This window comes from Gamsiella multidivaricata, assembly GCF_025024155.1.
Source record: "Gamsiella multidivaricata strain RSA 2152 chromosome Unknown BC939scaffold_20, whole genome shotgun sequence".
NCBI classification, from domain to species: Eukaryota; Fungi; Mortierellomycota; class Mortierellomycetes; order Mortierellales; family Mortierellaceae; genus Gamsiella; species Gamsiella multidivaricata.
Window position 1 is genome coordinate 321,332 of NW_026251728.1, and position 23,374 is coordinate 344,705.

Sequence of the window (23,374 nt, forward strand, 5' to 3'; positions counted from 1 at the left end):
GAGCAGATTATTTTGAGCAGGAGGGCAATACATTTACGGAGATTATTCCTTCAGCATTGAAACAGAAGGCTACATTTCAGACTGAGGGTGAAAGCGCGAATGTTAACGCTGCGGAGGATGCACCAAGCTCAGAGGGTGTTAACATGGCGCTGGTGCACACAACATCAAAGCTCGATCTCGAGACCCGATGGCTGGTCCAATGGGAAGGCGAGCGCATACATCCTATTCTTGTAAGTCAGCGCCCTTGCTATAACTGAACATAGGTTTCTGAGACCTTGAAGGATTTTACTCGAATTGACACTTTTTTTTTAAAAAAAAATAGCCTGCACATAATGTACACATCCAAAAGTTCAAGAGCGCCATCTGCAAAAGTAGCGTTGACAGTGCAGGATTAACGACAATACAGGGAGTACTGGACGCATTGATAGCGGATGCGCGTCCTTTGGTACTTCCTGGGGAGTTGCCACAGTCAACGATCTCGCCTCAACAACAACGATTTCGCGAGAGCGCTCAGGTCACCTTGGCGGACCTGTGGATGATTGGCCAACGCTTCAAGTCCGTGTCGCCGAGCCATGTTGAGGTAGGATGGGCTGACTCGTGCAAACGTCCCTCCCCCCCCCCCCTTTTTTTTTTTTTTTTTTTTTTTTTGCTGATATTCTAATGCCGTATCTATTCCTATATTGACATAGGCGGCGAGGCTGATTGCAACCAAGATTACACCAAAGGGATTGGATCACCAGACGGTGAAGTTGACTCTTGTGCCGCCTAATAAGCGTGCTGCTCTGCCCCATCTTTACACTGCTGGTGCGGGTCCCAATGTCGATGGAGGAGAATTTGGTGGCGATGGCTGGAACCGTAATAAGGGCACATGGGGAGTCGGTGCTGGACGCGGCGGTCGCGGAGGACGGTTTGACAACAATCGCGCCGGTCGAGGAGGAGGTCCCGCAGGGCGTGGGAGAGGAGGGTCAGGAGGATTCCGAGGAGGTCATATCGGCAACCCCGTCAACATTACTGGTGGTGCCAATAATGATGATACGAACTATGATCCATCGACAGCAGGGCTCAATGGCGAGATCATGGTCAGCATGACTGGAAAGACGCAGCCGGTTCCGTACCTGGTCACGCAACCGCCGACGCGCGAGGAGATTGAAGAGTCGGAGCAGGAGTACCTCGCCCAGCTGGGCGATGACGGGTGTCTGTTGAAGGCCTATTGGGGCTCCCGCGGCGCGCAGGGGTCGTCTATCGCAGCGGTGTTGAACTCTGTCACGTCGCTGGATTCTCCTTCTGCGTCGGCTCCTTCGAATCCACTAGGTCCGGCCACTCCAGCCATGGATCCACTGACTGCTGTTGCAATGGCTGCTCAACAGAAAATGAAGAAGTTGGCGACGAAGCGACCGAGATTGCAGGATTTCGCAGGTCGAACACCGGTATCAGAAAACGGTGGATACACGAATGCTCCGATCCAATAAAGCACTCTGCAGTCGTTCTTCCTCATGTCAAAGTACATGTTTCTCTGACTTTGATCTTTTCGATGTGGTATGACATGATTATTTTGCATAATGAAGAGCTGAGGTTGACACTGTTACTATTGTACGACATTCAGGCCGGATAGATGCTTCGGTTGCATGAGTTCCCACTAACGGATCTGCATAGAAACGACTATTTATTCTTGCGTGATAGCGATGGACTATGGAGTGGCAAAGAGATGATTGAAGCATGCAGTAAAGTCTAGTCTCATGCAAAGCAAGCACCGCAAAGCAAAGCATGATCTGCGTGTGAAAGCGAAGGATGGAGAGAAGGCAATCCATTAGCCGAGCCGCACAGCCATAATAGGTTTCTTGCGGGTAAAAAAAAGACCTAAAGTAGTTGTTTCGGGTCGCACAAAACTGGTCGCATACCATTCGGTACCCGTGCTTGCAGTGTTCGATACGGGCTACCAGAGCTATCATACTCATGTGGTTGTATAGTAGAGTATTTTGTGTGGTAGACAAAAGCAAGAACGCGTGCAATCTGGGTTTGGTTTGGTCTGGTCTGGACTGAAAATATGAGGAGGAGTGCGTGTGAAATTATGTTTTCTACGGGATAGATTGAGACTCCAGCGGTAACGCAGGCCATATTTTTCGGAAATGTGGAGCAAGAGTCTTTTGGGTGTTCTTTTGTGGAGAGAGGTGTGTGTGAGAGAGTGACAGAGACCAGGTCGCTTTGAACAATCTTGTGAGTGTTCCAGAGTAGCCCCGGGATGTGCATCGCAAGAGTAGACCCTGTTTCTTTTCTGTTTTATTTAGGATGGGACATAGGCATAGGATCACAGGGGTATGGGCGCCATTTGGGTTCCTGTTTGCCAAGAAAGGTGTCCAGATGGATGTGGGGTGAGCGTGGTGGGGTTCATTCGGCCCCCTTACCCTCCCTAAAATCAAGATAACTTTATCTCAGATCAAAAGATATTTGAGATTCGAGAGGGAGAGGTTGGGGAGCATGTGAAAGGGGTAAAGAAAAGAAAAAAAAGGACCAGGGTCAGTTCTTTTTGATGCGCGTATGGGCCAACATCTCCCCCAAGCATTCGTTTGCTGCTGCTTCCTCCGGCAAACACACACACACACACGCTTTCGCCGTTTTTTTGTTTTTTTTGTTCATTCGTCTTTTTTTCTGTCGCCTCATTCACCCACTTCATTTTTCCACGGTTACCACTTTTCATCCTCTTTCTTTATAACTTGCTACTTGCAATAGCTGTTCTCGTCTTCCTCACTGCTGGCCAGTCAAAAACGGTAGGGAAACAAAAAAAAAAGCCAGCTGCTCGGTACCGCAGGAGGTATACTCCAGAGAGCACCTTTCTTTGAACGAGACATGTGCTGCCTCGGGACATTTTTCCCTTGCGCTTTTGCTGTTCTGTCCTGTGGTTCGTCGTGTATCAACACCTCCCCCAGCGATGTGTTCAGGCTTTATCATATGTCTATTGGAGAGATATTCTTTTGCCCTTTCGCTGCTTGGCAGTCGATTTTAAGCATCAACAATTTTGTCCCCCAATTGGATCGTGGAGAATGCGTAGAAACGAGCGAGACTATATTTGTATAAAAATGATGATGTTCTTGTGTGCATGTGTTGCAAAGAGGGAAAGATGGTTATCGGTCCTAGTGTCCAGGTATATCTATGTACGCCCACAATTCCCAGCATCAAACAACAAATAAATCAAGGGAACCCAGCGGGAAACAAGAGTGGGAAGAAGAGGATGAAGCGCAGGCAGGCGCGCGTGGAGAGAGAGAGGAGGAGAGAGAGCGAGGGCTCCTTCGCTTGGAGCAAGAGTGAGTTGAGTGGGCGAGAGAGGAGGGGTCGCGGATGGGCCCAACCTTAATATTTTTCTCCAAACCCCACAAATTTGGTTTTTGCGTACTCCACGCTCCGCTCGTACACATTACACACACAGGCACTCCCTCGCTATCTCTTTTCTTTCTCTTCTCAGCTGCTCTCTCTGTTCTCTCTCTTCTCTTCTCTCTCGCCCTTTGCTCATTCTGTTGTATTTATCGCACAAACATCCTTGATACATTCATTCATACGTCTTCACCTAAGAGTCCATTACTGTTTCTCTTTCTCTCTCCCGCCCCTTCTCTCTCACTTTCTCACTTTCTCCTCTCCTTCCCCCTTTTCCCTTTTTGATCTGCTCTTCTTCACTCATCTCTCCTTCACTCCCTTCCTCATCGAAAGAGTCGAATCATCGCTCTTTTTCACACCTTTAATTTTTTCACACCTTTTTTTTTTTGTTTGCGCACCCCTTCTGAATCCGACAAATAGATACACCGCATATCTATCAAGTCTTCGAAAGACCCGCCTTCGCCAGCCAACAACAACAACCACAACAGCAACCCTTAGTCTCCTTCACAGCCCCTACCAATCCCTCTTCTTGCACTCACTCATACGACCATGCCGCCAGCCCCTGCAAGGGATCAGACCAAGGCTCAGCCCATGTCCATATCCCAACTCTGCCAACAAAACGACTCGGACGACGAGCTGAACCATCATCACGACGTCAAGGAGGAGCTCGACCAGGACCCATTAGATCTCAACGCTGACGATAACGCTGGCCGCTACAGACAGAGCAACGGCCACAACGACCACCACAGCGGTCATTCTTCAGATGAGTTTGAGGAACTTGACGACTCGCCACGATCCAGGCCCGGACTTGAAGCCAGCGCACGAGACGCGGACGAGCAGCTTGCAGCAGAGGCACTCGGAGATATGGCCAATGCTGCGCGCACATCATCGGCATCCTCGGTGACCTCGAATGGCGCGTTTGCGGCCCCGAATACTCCATTCATGTCGAGGATGTCGAGTTTTCCGATTGTGAACTCGGCATTGAAGGCCTATGAATCGGGCAAGCAAAACAGCAAGGTTATGAAGGTAAGAAGACCAGACTAGACCGGGGAGGGTATTCATCGTCGTCGTCTTTGTGGTTGCGTGCGTGGGGAGGGGATTTGTGCGTTTGTGTGTGGAGTTTGGCTGTTTCTGATATAATTTGTTGAGTCGGGGCATGGCATGGTATCGTTGAGTAGGATAGAATAGGACATGCTCGATTTGGTTTTTGGTCTTACTCACCCTATGTCGACATTATCGCCCAAGTGCTCACTTGTACACATGCGCATGCACGTTCTTCTCGCAAACACATGCCCACCCCTGCTCTGCCCTCTTCCTAGTCTACCCTGCCCTGCCCTGAGTGATGCGACTGTCGTCAGTCAGTGGGCATTTCTATTCCTTTTAATTATCCCTTCTGCTCAACCCTATATGCCACACCCTGAAGAGTGGTACCTCTTCTTCTACTCCACCTTCTCCCATGCTTGTGCTTGTACTTGTGCATCAACCGACATCGCATAGTATCCTCATTTTGTCATGCAATCATGTCTTGCCCCGTGGGGATGTGGCGATGTGTGGGGGATGATGGGCGTGGAGAAGGGGTATTTGTTAATTCCTCAAGCTATATTGCATTTTCTTTTTATTCTCCACGCCGCCGCGATTGTCTTGCATACCATCCGACTTGATTTCTGCTCTGCTCTGCGGCCTGTAGTATCATTCCGTGGGGTGGGGTTGGATTGTTTGTATGAATGAATGAATGAATGAAAGCCTGTTTGTTATTTGAGAGCCTCCTCTCTCACTCTATCAGCCCGGCTATACCCATTAGTCCTACTTGTAATACATTTTGTGTGTTCGTATAATTAATGAATGTATTTATTATTGTGGTCTGGGCTGTCAGCGGTGCGGAGCAAGGGTGTGTGCATGTGTTCAATTATTTGCGGCTCTTACGTGTGCCAGTGAAAGGGGACTATTATTGCTGTGCTCATCTCTGCACTGCTCATCTATCTATCTATCTATCTATCAATGGTCGATGCTTTTATATTGCATCTTAATCCTAACCTTCTCTACTTTTACTTTTCCGCCCTCGATGACAGTATGGCGCCGAGATGGTCGAGTCCGGTGTCAAGTCGCTGTCCAAGCCCGTGTTCGATAAACTGGAGCCCAAGCTGGGCCAGCTCGACGACTTTGCGTGTCGCCAGTTGGACAAGGTACGGTGTCTATTTTTCGTTTGTTCGTCCTTTTTGATTGGCGTCATTCTTGGTGGCAATGAGGCCAAGGTCGCGTGTCGTGGGTTTGTGTATACAAGTATCATCCGAGGGGAGGGGAGGAGGAGGAGGAGGAGGAGGAGAGGGGGGGGGAGGATTGTCCCCCTGAGGATGTGTATGCATGGTATCATTTGATCCTTCATGACATTGTCTACCCTTATCTTCAAAAAATTCATCATCTCTATCTATGCATTCATCTTAGGGGCTATGTTTGTGCTGTTCTTCTGATCCTATGGAATGGGCCTAACGCGTTTTTTTTTCTTCTCCTTTTGCTCTCTTAAATAATTAAAAGGTCTATCCCTCAAAGTCGGATGCGCAAGTACTGCCTTCGCCAACCAACTCGGCGCGCTCTTCCAACGACATTGTCCGCCCTGAGAATGGTCTCAATGGAGCACCGAATGGTAATGGTTCATACTTTCCATACCGCTCACGGCGCGACAGCATCGACAGCACCTCTTCCTCCAACACCAGCTCCCGGCCCAGCTTTGATATCCTTCGGTCACGCGCCAATAGGCATGAAGATGGTAAGATGAACAGTCGTTTAAGTAACAAGGGTTGGTACAGCCTCAGGATGTGCCTTTGCTGACCAGGTTGATTGTTTTTCTTTTTCTTTTTCTGTTTGCCTTGCTGTATTAGTCACGTTGAGACAACGATCGGATTCGCAATCCAGTCAGCGCAGTTTCCAGTATGTCAATGGCTATTACCCCCAACAACAACAGCAGCAGGTCGGAGCCCTCTCTTCGGCTCCATCTCAGCAGTTCTCGGGTTGGAGGGGTGTGGTGGCCACAGTCGGTACTGCTTCGGCAGCTGGTGTGGCCATCTTTAGCGAGGAGAGCATGAAGAGTCTCAAGTACTGCTTGCAGTGGCTTCAGGTAAATAATACAAAGCGTTATGTGAGTGCAATGCGTCCCAACAAAGCTAGGCAACCCATACTAACATGATTCCTCTGTTTGTTTCTTGCGTTCCGTAGTATGCCGTTCATCACATTGACCATCAAATCGGCCTGCTTCGACAGTTCTTGGTGTCTTTGGCCAATCCCTCGCAGAGCACTGCCATGATTCCCTCAAACGCCGCGTCGACATTGGCGTCGATCAAGAAGGAGGTCGTCGAGACGCTTCGTAAGGTCATTAATGTGGTGTCGCGATATGCTGGCGCCTGCTTACCAGATCAGGCCAAGATCAGTGTGCGCCAGTTCATCCTCTCCATGCCCGTCCGCTGGGCTACGATCAACAATGAATCCGTCCCCTCCACACCCATGGGTTCGCCCTCACTGGGTCCTCAATCTGACCACAACCCTGAGCAGCAGGCGGCCCTGAATGAGACCTCGGAGCGGGCGACCAAGGTCTTGGTTCTTGCGCACGAGTCGTCTGATATGCTCAAGTCTGTGGCCTCTATCTTCAGGGACTCTGTGGACAAGGCTGAGAACTGGATGGACAAACTGCGATATGTGGGAATGAATCCCCAGAACAACAGCGAAGGCTTGCCCAGTTGGGCACCGACTGGATTCCCGGGCGCACCTAACGGCATGCCCGGTGGGTTCCCTGGCTCGGAGAGAAGCAGTGGCAGTTCTAGCACTGGACTTGAGCAATACTCATTGCGCCAGACACAGCATTCCTCGAATGGCACCAACGGCAGCAACGGCCATAATACGCACACGAACGGAGTGGGATCTCCGTCCCGCAGCCTGAAGGGATCGCCAAGGATGGGGGGCCGCGATAACCACAATGCCCGCCACGCGTACCGCCAGAAGAGCGCCATGTCTGGAGATGAGGACTCGGGCAGTGACGAGGAGGATGTGCCCGTGACAATGGACGATAGTGAGGATGAGATTATGCGTGGTCATGCGAACGGCCATGCGCCTCTGAAGCGGAGCATGGGATCTGGAACGCATGCCCAGGGCAACGCGGTCCGTCGTCGTAAGAAGAGAGGCGAGAGCGCTGAGATGGTTGCTGGACTTGGACAGAGCAACGGCGCGGATCCTCATGCGATCAAGCAGGAGCCGAACTAAAAGCGATTCATCTCTTTGTCGGTTCCTTTCCTTCAAGGCATATTGGGAATCCTCCTTGGTCCCATGGAAACTAAGCGGGAAATCGAGAGAAAGGAGGGGTGATCTTGCCTACACAGTTTGTGATAATACCATCAATCGCCCACTTGCCACGAACACAACTCTCACCAAACCGACATTACAGGCGAACAAAGGAGAAACAAACAGCAAGCTGCTTTGTATTATGTCTACACCTTTTCTAGGAGTGATCGATCTTACGGCTTCACTCTATCTTTTCTTTTTTTCCTTTTTTTTTTTGATTCCTTTATTGATATTATCTTGTATTCTAGCCTCCCCAAAGTTTTTGATAGCCCTTACTTTTTTTTTTGTAGGTGTTGTCATTGTTGTATTCTACTGTCCATAGTGTTTTTGTTATCCCAGGATGTTTTTTTTTTTTTTTTGGAAAATATACTCTTTTATTTCATGTGTTCTCTGAGAATGTGCTTGATGCTGGTCATAGTGCGAGTATCGATAGAGTAATTCATCACTCCAGGCTTCAATGGGCTACTGTACATCTAATGTCAGGACTTCCGCTAACAAACCCTTTGCAGCTTCCCCCCCCCTCCATGATCCCATGATCCTCGTTCAGGCCATAGCGACAGCGAGGACAGAAACGCTGCTGCATCCTTATCCTTGAAATCTTCCTCGGCCACTACCGCCATAGATCATTCTCGAAGCGACCATGGCGGTTGAGAGGGCCTAGTCCAGGTTCCAAAACCAATGTTTCTGATCTGCAGGGGTAACATCATCGCAATCTGATTCATGGTATCAAGGGTCCGAGTCCCAGGGGTGCGGGTGAGGATAGGGATCTTTGTGTGGTGGACCTGGCGGGAGTATTCCTGCTGCATTAGTTCCCTTATCGGCTGGAAAGGAAGCTTCTCGAGTTTTGCTACCGGCGGATCGCGTCATCGGTGTTGGCAATCGCGCTTATGGATCTTGTTATCCTGGAAGCGTTGTGTCTTGTCATTGGAGACAACTGGTTTGATGAGCTTGTCGTTATAGTCCATAAACTGGTAATGGTCTAGGTACCCGATGCCGAAACTGGCCATAAGGAAGCCCCTTAGGATTTTCCTCATCCACACTTTCGTACTCCTGTTCGCCCGTCAAGGAGGCACCCTCCAGGGAGACAGGTTTTGGGGGTGCAGTGAAGGTCGGGTGCTACCGATGCTGTTCAGGTTAGTTTATTTTTTTATTTTTCAGGATTTTGGAAAGTCTTGTGCTTGCTCTCCTGGGTCTTACTGCTGCTGCTGCTGGTCTGGCTGGCGTAGCCGCCGGTTTAAGGACGCTATAGACCGCTCTCCTCGTGTTCTTCTGCGCCTAGTCAAGGGACAGGAATTTACGAGGGATGACTGGCATCGTCGTTGTTGCCAACGGTCGCGTCTGTGTTGCGTTTGGTGAAACGTGGATATAGATGGGTGACGGATTTTAGAGCACCGATGACGGCTTCCATGGCGTTTGGGAACGCGTCAAGGATTTTAGTTTGGACACCCTGGGTCATTTCTGCGAGCTCTTCGAGTTCGTCGGCGATCTGCTTGAACACTTTGGCTACCCTGTCTTCCTTCTCCTCCTCCGCGTCCTTGTAGCCATATTCGCCGTCATAATCATCGTAATCCCCCTCATCTTCGTCCTCTTCCTCCTCGCCTTCTTCCTCTTCCTCCTCGCCTTCTTCGCCATCGTCCTCTTCCTCCTTCTTCTCCTCCTGCTCGTCGTCGCCAGTCTCACTTTCAATGTCATAAAATGTCGCGTCTATGATACCGCTGGGTTGCTCGTCAGCCTCGATCACGGCAATACCGATCTCGGTCACCTTGCAGTCGGCAATGATCTGTCCGTCCTCTGCCTCTTCATCCGCCATTTTCTCATCTTCCCCTGTCAGCTGAAGTGGGAGCCAATGCCATGACGAAGACGGAGGGACAGCAGAGCCTAGTCCAAATAGCGTCCATCTCTCGCCTCCAAGGTTCGACATCTGCCCCTGTTGCTGCTGCTGCAATGGCCGATGATTGCGCAGGGCTTGGGCTCTGGGCGAGAGATGTATAGGCGCAATCGAGAGATAGTAGACGCTTGCGGAGATGAGGAGAGCAATCGAAAAGGGGAGACTCAGAATGACCCAGGGATGACGCCCAAGCGAGCCAGTCTTTTTGTATGCTGCTTTCGTGAAGAGATCATGCTGCGATTCCGCTTGTGAGGGAGACACAGGAGCACTGGCTGGATCCTGACTGGGGACTGAATGATAATGATACATTGAATGGTGGTGATAGTGGTCGGTAGAATATGTGAGGAAAATATAAAAGAGTAGGGGTTTTATGGCAGGCGGGCTAAAACTATCCGAGAACCGTTGAACGAAAAGGCTGGTGGTTGTTGGAATGTGGCCTCGCCCAGCCCGCCTACGCCCAAATAATACAACAGAAAGATTAGTGTGAGCTGGATCAGCCTGAATTTCCATCTTCAACGACCACTTGTTCATATTCTCAATGGCTCGAAGGAACCAGAGGAGGGTAAAAGACGATATGTGTGCATTACTTCTTTATTATGTGAAAATATCATCACTCGTTCTTTTTCGACGCGGTCTTGTCTATGGCACCCACTACCGTGACCATCGGTAACCATCCTCCGGCTTTCATCTCGATCTTGGGTTTCCAGCCTTGAACAATAAGCCCGTCCAACATGATGACTGTCGACAGCAGGTACAACCCCATGCTGACAAAAGTATGCCACCACGCGTGCAGGTACAAGTCCATAACAATCCACCTACCCGACGTCGCATCCCGGATCTGCATCTGAAGACCCTGTGGCAACCACGCCAGCAACGGTGCCTCACAAAAGTTCAAGTCTATCATCCATACCGCAATCGCAAGCGCATACAGCCCAATGCCGACCTCGAAGGCCTGCTTCACATCTGGATACTCTGCCTTTCTAGCTCTGTAGACACGATAGACGAGGTAGAGAGTAACAAATTCCAATGACCCAAAAGTCACATGGAAGCTGTAGAACTGCGTGTTCCCTTCTGTAAACGCGACCAAGAAGGTGACGAGCATACCATGGACGGTGAGGAGGATCGGAAACCAGGCAGGCTGGGGGCCGAAGCGAGACTCGATTAGACAGAAGAATAGGGCGAGAACGGAGTAGAGCATGGGGAGTTCATCGAGCATCTGCATGTGGTGAAGGAGCGTGGCATGAAAGAGGAAGGAGCCAATGCCGACAACGGTGATTGTGCGGAAGGCCAGTTTGAAGCGGAAGAGACTTGGTGCCGCTACTCCAGGAGTGGTATGAGAGGAGCTGCCGCCGGAGGAGGATGTTGTACCGCTGGATGCCATGGAAGACTGCAGGCGACCAATTGAGTAACAGGCAGCTTCTCCGAGAAGGATCATGGCGAAAGAGGAGAACGAGTTGAAGAACTCAGCGATATAATAGGATACCACATAGTTCTCTGCAGGTCGAAAACAACAGTTGAGGATAAGTGTGAGTTTTGGGTTTATCGAACTGAAGCGGGTCATTCGAATGAGATGGCTGTTACCTTCACACCAGTCAATCGAAGAGGTGGGTGGCCCCCAGTAGCCATCGCTGTTACTGATGCCCATCTTGTTGTGATGAATGAGAGCGGAGCTGAGGCTGATGATCTTGTAGTGGAGGCACAGTCCAGAAAAAGAGAAGGTTCGGGACGCGTTCTTAGTATGATGTGCGACCTGCAGATTGTCGTGTAGCTTGCAGATCCTCCTTCGCGACCCCTTCCGCCTTGACTCGACATGTACCTTTAAAAAATAATTATGAGGGAACGAAGGAGATAGATAGAAACTATATTGCTGCCCATAGTGCCTTTGCTACTCACAGCACCCGCCTTGCTGGGCCTCATCATTTTCAGTGCCATCTTCTGCCCACCTCAGCAACGCCTGCGAAATGCCCGCCTGTTCCAACACAAATCGGCGTGAATGCCACGCCCACTGTCGCGAAGATGAACATGACGATTACTGCCTCAAACGTTAGGCCGTCGCGATTGTTAGTGTCGATACTATCTGTGTTTTTTCAATCTATCAACAAGGCAGAGACGACAGATTCGGCAGGAGTGGTTACGACGAAGGAAATATTGTCGTTGTCAACATCACTGGCGCTGTCCCTACGTAGAAATGTCTCGCAGACGACATTGTCCCTAGCGGAAGAGGTATCGACTACGGGCAAAGACCACTCACGCTCCGATCAAAGCAGTGACATCCACAACCACGCCAATAGAGAAATCCGTGACAACCACGCCAGGAATAAAGATAGCTACAACATTGGAGATCACATCAACAACAACAACTACATCTGAGAAAGACGACGATCCACGTTCAAACTGACAAGAGTATCGACAGCAGTAGCTCTACTAGCAACAACGGGCATGAAGTCAACATCGACCCAGCCGGTCGAGGATGTTGTTTCTTCAGTGGAAAGTGTTATCACAACCATATACATATATTTCCGCCGCCTTCGTCGGCTACTGTGGCAACTGCTGCTGCTGCTGTTAGCACATCTCCTGCGCGTATTCTCTGACTATCGACTACTAAGCCGTTCTCCGGTACGATCGCCTCATCATTACCGACAACAAGTGCGGATACACTCACACCGAAGCAAAAAGGAGGATGATCTGGAAGATGTACAGGACGTGTAGGATGAAAGCGAAGAAGAGGAAGCAGAGGAGGAGGAGGGGAGGGAGTTGTTGCAACACAGCAATAAGGGGGGTGGGAACAAGGACAAAAACGATTTTGATGATGAGGAGGATGACCGCATTGGCAAGAGTGATATTGAGGATCCAGAGAACGAAACCCCAGAGCGCGCGTACGAGGACGATGACTATGACTATGACCTCAATAACGATTCAAAACTGTTCGCCATATACAACGGGAGGAAGTATGGACCCAAGAAAGGCGCTGCGCCCAACAGTTAGTGTTTCATGTATGAAAATTTTATGTAAATCTATGGAAAGCCAGACTAAAGATCTGATAAAGTCTGTTCTACCTGTAGAACAGGCCAAGAAAGAAAGGTGGAGCACGAGAAGAGGAACTTGGTGAATCTCGAGCGGTGGGATCGACAAGGCTGTGGACCAGAAGAGTGACTAATCTGGGGGTGACCTTCGCAAAGCCTTTGACAACGTCTCCAAGAGAATCTCCCCCTGTCCCCCCGGTTTTCGAAGACATTGGCCTTCAACAGCTGCGCAACCAAAGTGTGTTTGCATAGGACAATACACCACACAGTGGAGCTGACAAAGGATGCAAACGAACCCGAACCTACTCCTATCAATAGAGTTGTTCGTTGTAAAAAGAATCTCATCATGAACTTTCTTCTCGGTTAGCTCCTTCAATCGCTCATCTTGCAGATGCGAGCCGATACCTGCGACGACTTTGTCTGGCTCAGCGCAGGAACACCTGGATCGAAGATAGATGGGGCGATGTTCAGAATTGACGAGGCCGTACGAATGGGCATCGAAAACGACACCTTGGTCAACCATACATCCTGATAGCTCGCATCTGTTTTCAGATGTCAATGGTCCTGGAATTGCGCCGGATTTTAAGACCCAGCTGGACGCCTTGATCTGGGAGTGAATGAATGATGAGAAGAATTTCTCATTGGAACAAGTTTTGAACGTTAACTGGAGTGTCCAGACTCTTGACGCTGTTCGAGGAACATCCATAAGAGGACCAGCCGGTGGTGGAACAGAGGACCAATAATGAGAATAGCAAGGATCGAGTTCTGATGAGTCCATAGAACCTATCTGGTGCATGGAATCAAAGTGATGGACGATACACAGAAAACATTCAGAGGCGGCTGCTTGGCTTGCCGACAATGTCATGGATAGATTAAAGACCCTGATAGGCAACAGGGCCTCAGAATTCAAAGCCAGAAACAAGCAGGGACTAGGCAGGTGAGCTGTCCGATGAAGAGATGCGGAGAAAGTCGCCACAGATCAAGTCTCGACAGCGGGGGCTGCGCATCAGCAGCCGCAGCCGTAGCAGCAGGATTTACAGAAGGACGAGACAAACTATGACCCGAAATGCGGATGGACCCAAGCTCGGCTGGGCTAAATGGGGAGATGCAAGGATACTTGGATACCACAAAGTATCGGTCGAATTCAGCTCGCGTGCTTTCGCCCTTGTCTTTAATTGCCCTGCAGCAAAGTATCTAGACAGTTCGACGCAGTGCAAACTGCATAGAGTGACCTAGCTGCTGTCAGTGGACAAAAATCTTATCAGATTTTGTGGAGATTGAAGATCAGATAAAGAGAACTAGTGGTCTGTTCTTTTTTTTTTTTTTTTTTTTTTTTTTCATTAGATCAGGCTACTGTCGGTTGAGCCTCAGACGAGCACGATTGAGTGTCAGCCTTTTAGCTTCATGACCCGAGAAAGGGTGCAGCGGTATCTTTGGTCAGACGACTACCCGTTTGCATTTGTCTGCATTGATGCATTTATAATTGACCGACCATCTGTCCAACCATTCCAGCATGTTTAGATAGACTGCAAACATGTGTGCGATATAGGAGTCGCGTGTTTGCAGGAAAAATAAATAATATATACGATAATCGCACGACAGTCTAATTCTTGACATTAGCCCCCGAGTACATAGGAAGAAAAAAATGCGTTCAGGAAGTCAAGTGCCTGATCTGCAAAATCACTTTTCTTCGCCTTCAGTAGCGCACAACGGCATTTCATGCATTGCGAAAGTAGAGAGCTTAATGCTAGGTGCCGCGCATGCACGATGGGGTACTCGCTGGGCTCTCCCCTTGACTGGAGAGGGGAGTGGTCAGTGCCAAAATAAGACAATGCCTGGGCCAAGGAACATATTTGTACGTAAGTAGCTCCAGCAATCAGTTTTTTGAGAAGACACACATGTACATGTAACCAAAGAAAAAAACATGGGCCAGAGCTGGGGATTGCATAGTTTGTTTTTTTCATGGGTATATACAGTAACAGCCATGAGGTGGATCTTCCGTAAGAAATTCATTTAGCCCAGGCAGGGTGAAACAGGCCCTGGGTCCTAACCAGGGCCTATGGTCCGTGTGCGTGGACTGGGCATGATCGCTACTTTTCATGTCGGGTGTTGTAAGACGTGCTAATGAACAGCATGAACGAGAGGGTCACTTCCTCTTCACGCTGTACGTGTCGTTTAAAAGATTATCAGAACGTGGATCAATTGGACCAGGCAATAGCGATTTATGCGGGCGGAGGAGGAACAGGTCTGACCCTCATCCGATTTCTGGGGCACTCAATAGCCATTGCGCCCAACATGTTGCGCTCACCCAACCAAAAAAAATGTCTTGCATGGTTAGCGGAATAGCACCTCTTCTTGTGGCGTTGCTGTGTCCAAGGGCAACGATTGCTAAATGTGCCTTCATGGAAGCGTTTTTTTTTGAAGTCGATGTCTGAAATGGCCCTCAAGTTTCCTGCACCCCCTTGCTCCTTGAGAGTCCCCCCTTTTTGACATACTGAAAGTGTGATAAAACAGACATCTCTCCCCCTTTTCTACATGGCCCGTTCTTCTTTCGCGCCATAAGGGTCCAATAGCGGTTGTAAAATAAACTGATAAGACTAAATGCATCTTTGGATAATTACAGATGTTTGATTGTACTTCTTGCGAAGTTGATTATTATTGTAATAGTTTTCTATGATACAGAGCTACAATGATGATGATGATTTTTTTTTTTTTTGGCTTTTTTGGTTTTTTTTTCCTGGGAATATGGTATGTACAGGGCGAAAAAGCGAACCGACGGTATCGAAGAGTGAGATTATATACAGCAAAGTGGTCAAGGGGTTTAGTTTGTTGGTAAGGAGTGTTCTACCAGAAGAAACCACCCTTCTTGTTCGCTGTGCTCATTGTCGTCGTCATGGTATACTGAGGCCCTGCTGGAGACTTGCGGCGCGACTCGACGTCGGCGGGGTGACCCAAGGAGAAGGCAGGAGGGGAGATGCGACCCGAGCTCGTCTTGTTGTAGACATAGTTGGTCATGGGCGAAGTTGGTGGAGACGAATAGGCGGCTGCTGAAGAGCTGACACTGGTCAATGTTGGCGAGGACAAGGGCGAGTAGGTTGAGGTCTTTTGACGAGGGAAGGTCTGCAAATCAGGAGGGTAGGTGTAGCCGAGTGCTGGGTGCGATGCCATAGCATCGGCCTTTTTGCAGCGATCAGAGCAGTAAAGACTTGACTAGAAGAGGCAAGGAAGAGAGAGTAGGCGTTAGCTTTCAACGGTCTTTCGAAGATGTGCATGTGTTTATGCTATGGTGGTGCAAAAGCATGGGAAATCGAAAACTTACCTCCCAGGCAAGTGGGATGTGTTGTTCGCAGACGGGGCACCAGTTGAGATCCATTGCTATTGGTGTGTGAGTGAGTGTGGAGAGAAAAAGATGGTAGGTGCGTAGGGATGGTTGCCAGGAGAGAAAGAAAGACTGAAGGGGCTCTGTGTCGTTTGCAGTGGTAGCAATTGAAAGTCGAGTGGTTTGTGCTGTAATGAACAAAAAAAAGACCTTGGATGTGGGGAAGAGGGCGGTAGTATTTATATCAGTGGTCGAGGCTGAAGCTGAGGCCGAGGATGAGGAATAAAGTGTCGAGTGGTACTCATACTTGGCAAGCAAACACGATGTTGTGATCCATTCAATCAAGGTGCTTATTTTTACAATAGAAAATAACGAATTGCCAGGCCAGGAACAACAATCGCGTATTATTCTTTACTGTCGTATCATATATAATACTACTGAATAAGATAGAATAACAAACATCACTCTTTTCAATAGAACAGAATACAAATTACTCATTTGACTTGCGAATTATAAATGTCGCCCCTTCATGACTAACCCAGCTTTCTTGCCCAGTTCTTGCCTGTGATTCGTCCGTTTGGCTACCCGACTCGAAGAGTCATTCTTTGCTGTCCCTCCCTTGCCACCCCGCACTGCTTTGCTCAGTTGTCCTTTGTCCTTTTCATAAAACTCTTTTTTGCTGGGTATGACAGCGGCAGCCAAGCAAAGAGCACCATCCCCCCATCCTGGCCCATTCGCACGACTTTGATTTGCCCCTTCACTGGGCGCAACACTTTTTACCCTCCCATCTTCCCCTGTAGTCCAAGCCAAGTAAGACGTCTCTTAGAAGAGGGCCAATGTGGTGTTTCCTTTATTGCCATGATGGCGTGAGCTCAAGCACGTACCACCACAATATTCTTTCACTGGTTGTGGTCAATGATCCATTAGTTCAAACCGACTATGTCCCCTCAATACGATCACGGTCTTTTATCGTACTGCGTCTCTTCCTATAGTAGCACGATTGCCTGCGGTCGGCTGCGGTCGCCTGTCGCAGCATGCTCCATTGACTTAGTGTACCGTAATCAGACGTGCCACGACCGCAGCTCAACTGCACAAGGTGTTTGTAAGGCACTTTTTTCCCTTGCCCTGCACTTCTTCTTTATTGTTACTGTTGTTACTGTTCTTACTTGAGGCTGGGCCCCCTGGCATGTCCCTCAGCTCCAAAGACATCACGAAAAAGTTGAATATAACAAACCTTTTGTTTCCAGGTCCAAAACAGGCATCATTTCCTATAAAGTCATCGGTTACGGCCCGGTCTGTATTTGGACATAATTCCGTGTGTAGATTTAGCGAATAGGATGCGAGTATCGAGGAATGTCGCCAGAAACACAAACAGCGCCGCTGTAAAGAAACACAATCCCTTCAGCCTGGTTCGTCTTGCGCACTCTCCCGGTCGCCATCCGATGATGCACCCGTGTCTCTCCTTTGCTTTCTTCGATGACGATCGATGGGAGCACAGTGTTTGCTGCCGCATCGAACTTCCTCACCGCCACGAATACCAGTTTTAATAATTTCCTTTTTGAATGCTCAGTCATCTAGAATCCTCCATGCACTGCGTACTGGTGGCAATGGCGGTGCGTTGAATAGAATGCCAGATGAGTTTCATTTCATTTCAGCTGCGCCTGAATGAATGAACACAAACAACTATGTGTGATTGTTTGCTCCGATAGCCCCTGTTGTGCTGCTGGGTGACACGTATATGTTTTGTCGCTCGTATGGTCGCGAAAATGACGCCAAAGACTGTAGTTGAAGCGTATTCATCGGCCTTGCATTGGCTGCTTGGTAATGCCTTCTATTGCTTTCTAGTGCTTTCTACCACTTACTCATCGATCCTATGCCGTCTCCACCTCCTTTCGTCTCCTCTTCTTCCTTTCTTTACCCTGTCTCCCAACCACTGTTCTTTTCTTGACCATGTCACCCACATTTTCCTCTAACGGCTCATTTTGCTCACCCGTTCACCAGGGGCCCTTGTTTTCATTTAACTGAAAATAAAGTGCATCAGCCGATCCCCTCATGTTTTTATTGTTCAGATGGTTTTCTTTTATTAGACGGATATCTTTTTGGTATGCATGTGTCCAGAAAACAACAGCGGGCTACAAACCTAACGTGAAAAAAAACAATGGACAGGGTCTTTCTACATTCCGGGAGCTCCAACGACTGGTTCATTCAGAAATACGCGCTGGCATCAGATGGTGTGTCTCTTTAACCATTGATGCATGTGTATGCGTCTAAGCTATCATTAACATTTGGAAGTGGCCATGGTTCATGGCCAGATATTGCAACTGAGCAGGGTAACTACGTTGCTTAGGTCAGGGATACTATGTATATTCGCCCAGGAGATCTTGCAGAGGAGCAATTGTCTACCAAAGACAGGCCGCAGTGCCATGGCATTGTAGCATGTGGCATATATTTCACCACTTTCGCATGTTTTCCTGCTGTATCATGCGATGCTCACCATTCTAGTGCTACAGAGACCCGCTATTTCTCATCCCAGGAGAAGTGTATTTGTGTGCATCTTCACCCCCTTCCCCTCCACATTCTGCAGTAACCTGCGGCAAAAATGGCGAATTTTACTTGTGACAGTAATGTCACCTTTTCTTCCCTGGCAAGCACGTTATTCGTTAGTGGCAATGGCGTGTTTCCGCTATCCCATGGGCCATGGACTCGTACCAATCCAAAAGTCCACCTTCTGTCCGTGCGGTAAACACAAGACTGATGCGTATCTCAAATCGGATGGTGCAAGAGTTGGGCGAAGCGCTTGCCAAGGCTGCAGGTCTAACATATCTGGTTCGCTATCACAATCTCTATCGAGTCCACTGTTGTCTGCTGTTCATTCAGCACTGATCCGTCAATTACCGCCTCAGCCTTACTCTCGTTTTCACGACCCTGTGGGCAGTTGTTTCTAAACTGAGGAAGAATGTGTCTTTTCAAGTTATCTTTTCATCCTCGCCGCTCCTAGGCGTCCAATCATGGTACATAATGAAGCGATATCTCTCAGTACTTCACCGTTCGTGGTCAATTGGGTTTGCTTCACAGCCCACTAGGTTCTTCAACCTAATTTGCTTTGTGGAGGATTCATAGTGCTGAAAGGCGGAGAGGCACAAATCGATAGGGCAGACTTTAGTTTTTTCGCTGCTCTTTTGCTTTCATATATCCCGCACATCCTAATGCTTAACATTTGTATAAGCCCCTTAGGCCACATCTACACATCTATTCTCGTCCTAATTGCCGCACTCACTTCCTCCGCTGTCCCCTTGCCCTCTATACCCCTTCGTCGCGAGATTCTCCCTAGTTTCAAGTTTAAACAGCGTTCCAGTGGATCTTAGACCTCTGTGGAACCAGTGGGAGACCCTAGTCTAGTCTACGCTCGACCGAACCTGGCCAGTCGCAACTAGTCTTAGCTCCCCAGACTGAAAGTATGCTTGGGTGGTCTGTTCACAAGACAAGATTTTATTTTATAAGCGGAGAACTTGGCCTTATACGGCAACCATGCAAACGCCATCCCCTCGATTATCTTGTCGCGGCTAGTTAACGAACGCTAAAGCGATTTCGAAGTAGTCTATGTTCCTAATCACCAAAAGAAATACGAGATGGAAACAACAGATTGAATTCACATGGAAGATATAGTCTGATGTGGCCTAGAAACATTGATAGCTCTAGAAAACACATCGGAGCTTGACTATGAGAACACAGATTAAAAAAATTTACACATCTTACTTTGTGGCTCCATCTCCTAGGGGTTCTTGACCTAGAGGCCTTCTCTGGAACAGGAAATGCGCAACGAGAATGGACTCAAAGAGCCATGTTCTCGAACCAGGAAGCATCGCTCTATACACGTGATGCATATCCTGCCGCATCGTTTCTATTCTCTGACGGAGATAAATTTTGTTCTTAACGATTCAAGTTCATAGGGATGCGACGCGTTCGAGCGTCTACGAGCCTCATGCAATTATGTCTTAAAAAGTCAATGAGAAAGTGGATGAATATACAGGAATGCAGAGGTATTAATCACTTTCAGTCATTCCCCGTTCGATATCTCCATACCTATATGGAAAGAATGAGGAAGCGATGTGATCCTTCCGATAACTATGCCCGTCAAGGCGCGATAAGGACCACTTCTGGATGCGCGCACTCCAATTACGACAATAAAGACGGGCACGGAGTGCCTGTTGAATATTTTCAGACTGTGTGTGGAAGTGCTGGACTTTATCGCGGTCCTGAGGATAGCAGCATATTTCCTAGCGAAAGGGCGATTAAGCAAGCGGGATCAAAACAGGGAATTCCTGCGGCATGAGGATGCCGCGTAGTGAGGCATTAGGAGGAAGCGCCCTGAGATTGGCGGACAAAAAGTTGTCAGGCGCAGGCTGTGATGATACGCCCATCTTGATCACGATGCTTTGGTTCACCAAACATGTTTGCACATTGGAGCGCACGTTGCACAGAGACCATTCATGGCCTTCCACATACTGTTATTTTTAGAAATGACAGAACAGCAACGTATCATAGCTCATCCATCCTGGCGCCCTGGTACTTGGCTAGCATATCGGTATGTCGTAGATATACACACATGTTGTCGGTGATAAGGCCGTGGACCATTTTCAGCATCGGTAAGAATAAAAACCCTGCATACACGCTAGAATCGGGACATGCAAAACGTTGCTCACTTGCTGCCACCTCTGCAAACGGATATGACCATGCAAGTCTTTTTATGGATCATCCTCGTAGTCTGAAGTTTACTTGCAGACAGGCAGCAGATTCGGGCGTAAATATACGCTTCAGGCACGGATATAAATGCTTCATGACGAAAGGAAAGAGGGAGCTGATAAGAGGGAAACAACCCTCGGTCGGTGATGAACAACAGGATCCGGTCTTGGGATTTATCCATTTGGGCCAGCAGAATTACCACATAGTTCACCATCCTAAGTGCGACGTACGGAAGAGGCATTGTCAAGACCTTCGCTTGGGTGTTCAACTTTCTCCTTCAGATATAGTTGTTGGCTTAGCTGATTCGTTCGGAATTTCTGTTGTGTCGATTGGATACAGCAATGCTTTACCCTGACCAAGCAAGACAAAAGTGCATACTATGCAGACAACAACCTGTTTCTCTCTCGCGTTGCTGTTGTCATCAGTCAAGGCGAGAGAGAGTCCTTTCTCGCGAATTGAGTCTTGCGGGAGAGATAATCGGTGGTGAATAGTTAAACGATAACGAGCGGAGGATCATCCCGTTGCTCGCTTGCTTTATCTGGTCGATTAACGATGATGGCCTTGCAGAAACAGGAGCAGGACGATTCATTTTTCGGAACTTGTGTTCGCTTCTATTATTGTTTTCTGTGCAGCTGCAGGTCTAAATTTCGTTTTTTCCCTTGCTCCGCTGCTCTGTTGTTCTGCTGTTGTTGTTTTTTGTTTGGTAGGTTTTTCTTGGTCTTGGTCGTCCTCTTTCTTCTCTCACTCCTTCTCCCAACCCACGCCCTCTCCACCTTCTCAGACTTCTACACCCTGTTTTCACGACTTTCTCTCATCGTTGGTTCTTTCCCCACTCTCATTCCTCATCCTTGAACATTGATTTCTCTTCTTTCACGAATCCATTCCGCTTGAAATCGAATCGTGAAACCCATTGCACCGAGAAGGCGCACTTTTTCTGTTTGTTTTATTCATTTGCCATATTCAAATCCATCCATATTCATATCCTTATCCAATTCCATATCATATCCATATTCATATATTTGCCATTACCATTTTTTATTCACAGCTAATCAGCAAGTGTTCTCGCAGCTGATCCCCCTTTGTCTCATTCATGCTGGCGCTCTCTTGTCTTGTTTGAACAGGTAAGCAGCGATAGGCATTGGTTGCCATTGGGTGGATAGCACACTCCATCTTGCCCTTATTTCCAGAAGTTTTATCATTGTACCTGAAAATCAGAAAATAAAGACGAAACACGCGCACAGATGCTTACATCCCCCCCTCTTCCCCGCTCTTTGCGGGGAGAGAACGAGCGAAGGAGTGTGTGTGTCTTTGTGGATGTAATTCTCCGATACTGGGGCAGTTGGAAGGAGAGGAAGCCTAGGCGTTAGTAGGGTGGGAGGTTCAGCAAGAAGACAACATACCAGGATTGCACACAGATAACACAGAGGTGGAGGCAGAGACAGCACAGGACATTCCATGTATCCGGGGCCTGAAGAAAAAAAAATCAAAATCCAGCGCGCTCATGCTCTCAGATCAGAGGCATGTCCCAATGTCCATGTCTTCAATAAAAATAGCATCAGAAAAAAAAAGGAACAAAAGGATTGCGCGAAGGGTAACCGCGGCACGAACCACCTCCTCCAGTGTCAACATTTTTCATCCTGAAGAGAAGATCCATTATATCACAAACAAACATTCAGAACGAAGGAGGGACTGACCGTTTTCACTCCATCTTTTACGCTGATTACTCCATTCTCGTTCCACTCCGCCTCACTTGATTCAAACCTTTACTTTGCCTCCTTCGCTCTCTGATTCTCCCAAGCACACACTCACGCTTTCTACACACATTGGCGCATTTGCAGCAGCGATTGTGGTTGTTTGGTGTCACACACAAGTTTTGTACACACTCAACACGCTATATACAGCACGTTTGAGCAAGAAAACACTTGTGTTATCGGACACCAAACAATCAGGCATCATCATCGTTTAAAAGGCTGGGTTGAAGGGAACAAAAGGGAGTCAAGTTGTGCCCTGTTATGTCATATCGATTATTTCCTAGTATCCACACCCGCCCATCACCCTTATGATTCATTCTCCTTTCTTTTTTTTTTTGTTTGTAAACGATTCTTCGTCATTGCCCCATCCACAGCTTTTTTGTGCGTGTGTGCTTGTTGCTTATTGCCAATTGCTTGGAGTTTCGTTTATTGCTTATTACCTTGCATAACATACATTTTCGCTGACCACACCTTCACACATCCACACCAGATACACCACTCAATTGCGCACACACAACATACAGCATACCATCCCACCCTATTATCCATTCGACCCACTGCCTCTTTTCCATCATAGAGGAAACAACAACAGCAACAGCCCCCATGGCCTCGCTTTCTATCAACACCACGCGGAACCACGTTCGTTCTACGTCCGGGGAGATGCACAATATGCAACAGGCCCACTATCAGATTCCCCGCGGAGCAACAAGCATGTCGAATCTCAGAGACAATGGTTACATTCACCCGGGGAGTCGACCCATCGGACATGATGCAGTCCACCACCGAGGACCACGACCAAGTAAGCAGAACCGCTCTGGATATCATCCCACACAACTGAAACCAATCGCGGTCTTGAACGATGTCCATAGCTACTGACTGACCTTACTTTATATTTATCCCCTCAATCTCAATATGATAGTCATGGAACGGTACGGGCCACCACTGCCTCCAGCCCAAG

At 48.4% G+C, this 23,374-nt stretch overlaps 7 protein-coding genes across 7 annotated transcripts; 3 read left to right on the forward strand and 4 right to left on the reverse strand.

The window, feature by feature from the left end:
• Positions 1 to 3,915: 3,915 nt before the first annotated feature.
• BC939DRAFT_475644 (transcription factor Opi1-domain-containing protein) lies at positions 3,916 to 7,614 on the forward strand (the record flags this gene model as incomplete). The annotated part of the gene is made up of 5 exons (XM_051558520.1): positions 3,916 to 4,392; positions 5,436 to 5,549; positions 5,899 to 6,130; positions 6,243 to 6,478; positions 6,577 to 7,614. The coding sequence occupies 5 exons, from the start codon at positions 3,916 to 3,918 to the stop codon at positions 7,612 to 7,614; spliced, it is 2,097 nt and encodes a 698-aa protein (XP_051414014.1).
• Positions 7,615 to 8,803: 1,189 nt separating this feature from the next.
• BC939DRAFT_446370 (uncharacterized protein) lies at positions 8,804 to 9,918 on the reverse strand. Its single transcript, XM_051554945.1, has one exon. The coding sequence runs from the start codon at positions 9,887 to 9,889 to the stop codon at positions 8,987 to 8,989; it is 903 nt and encodes a 300-aa protein (XP_051414015.1). The 5' UTR covers positions 9,890 to 9,918; the 3' UTR covers positions 8,804 to 8,986.
• A 238-nt stretch (positions 9,919 to 10,156) lies between these two features.
• On the reverse strand, positions 10,157 to 11,314 carry BC939DRAFT_446371 (ceramidase). Its single transcript, XM_051554946.1, has 2 exons — positions 11,162 to 11,314; positions 10,157 to 11,074 (listed from the first exon to the last, which is right to left on the reverse strand). Exons 1-2 carry the CDS (start codon positions 11,223 to 11,225, stop codon positions 10,191 to 10,193), a joined length of 948 nt encoding a protein of 315 aa, XP_051414016.1. The 5' UTR covers positions 11,226 to 11,314; the 3' UTR covers positions 10,157 to 10,190.
• Positions 11,315 to 11,596: 282 nt separating this feature from the next.
• On the forward strand, positions 11,597 to 11,950 carry BC939DRAFT_501621 (uncharacterized protein; the record flags this gene model as incomplete). Its single annotated transcript, XM_051560184.1, has 1 exon — positions 11,597 to 11,950. One exon carries the CDS (start codon positions 11,597 to 11,599, stop codon positions 11,948 to 11,950), a length of 354 nt encoding a protein of 117 aa, XP_051414017.1.
• A 648-nt stretch (positions 11,951 to 12,598) lies between these two features.
• BC939DRAFT_446373 (uncharacterized protein) lies at positions 12,599 to 13,530 on the reverse strand. Its single transcript, XM_051554947.1, has 2 exons — positions 13,009 to 13,530; positions 12,599 to 12,911 (listed from the first exon to the last, which is right to left on the reverse strand). The coding sequence occupies exons 1-2, from the start codon at positions 13,466 to 13,468 to the stop codon at positions 12,610 to 12,612; spliced, it is 762 nt and encodes a 253-aa protein (XP_051414018.1). The 5' UTR covers positions 13,469 to 13,530; the 3' UTR covers positions 12,599 to 12,609.
• A 1,695-nt stretch (positions 13,531 to 15,225) lies between these two features.
• On the reverse strand, positions 15,226 to 16,308 carry BC939DRAFT_446376 (uncharacterized protein). Its single transcript, XM_051554948.1, has 2 exons — positions 15,923 to 16,308; positions 15,226 to 15,813 (listed from the first exon to the last, which is right to left on the reverse strand). The coding sequence occupies exons 1-2, from the start codon at positions 15,974 to 15,976 to the stop codon at positions 15,448 to 15,450; spliced, it is 420 nt and encodes a 139-aa protein (XP_051414019.1). The 5' UTR covers positions 15,977 to 16,308; the 3' UTR covers positions 15,226 to 15,447.
• A 1,844-nt stretch (positions 16,309 to 18,152) lies between these two features.
• Positions 18,153 to 19,200, forward strand: BC939DRAFT_109705 (uncharacterized protein). Its single transcript, XM_051549908.1, has 2 exons — positions 18,153 to 18,933; positions 19,149 to 19,200. Exon 1 carries the CDS (start codon positions 18,409 to 18,411, stop codon positions 18,865 to 18,867), a length of 459 nt encoding a protein of 152 aa, XP_051414020.1. The 5' UTR covers positions 18,153 to 18,408; the 3' UTR covers positions 18,868 to 18,933; positions 19,149 to 19,200.
• The last annotated feature ends 4,174 nt before the right edge of the window (positions 19,201 to 23,374 follow it).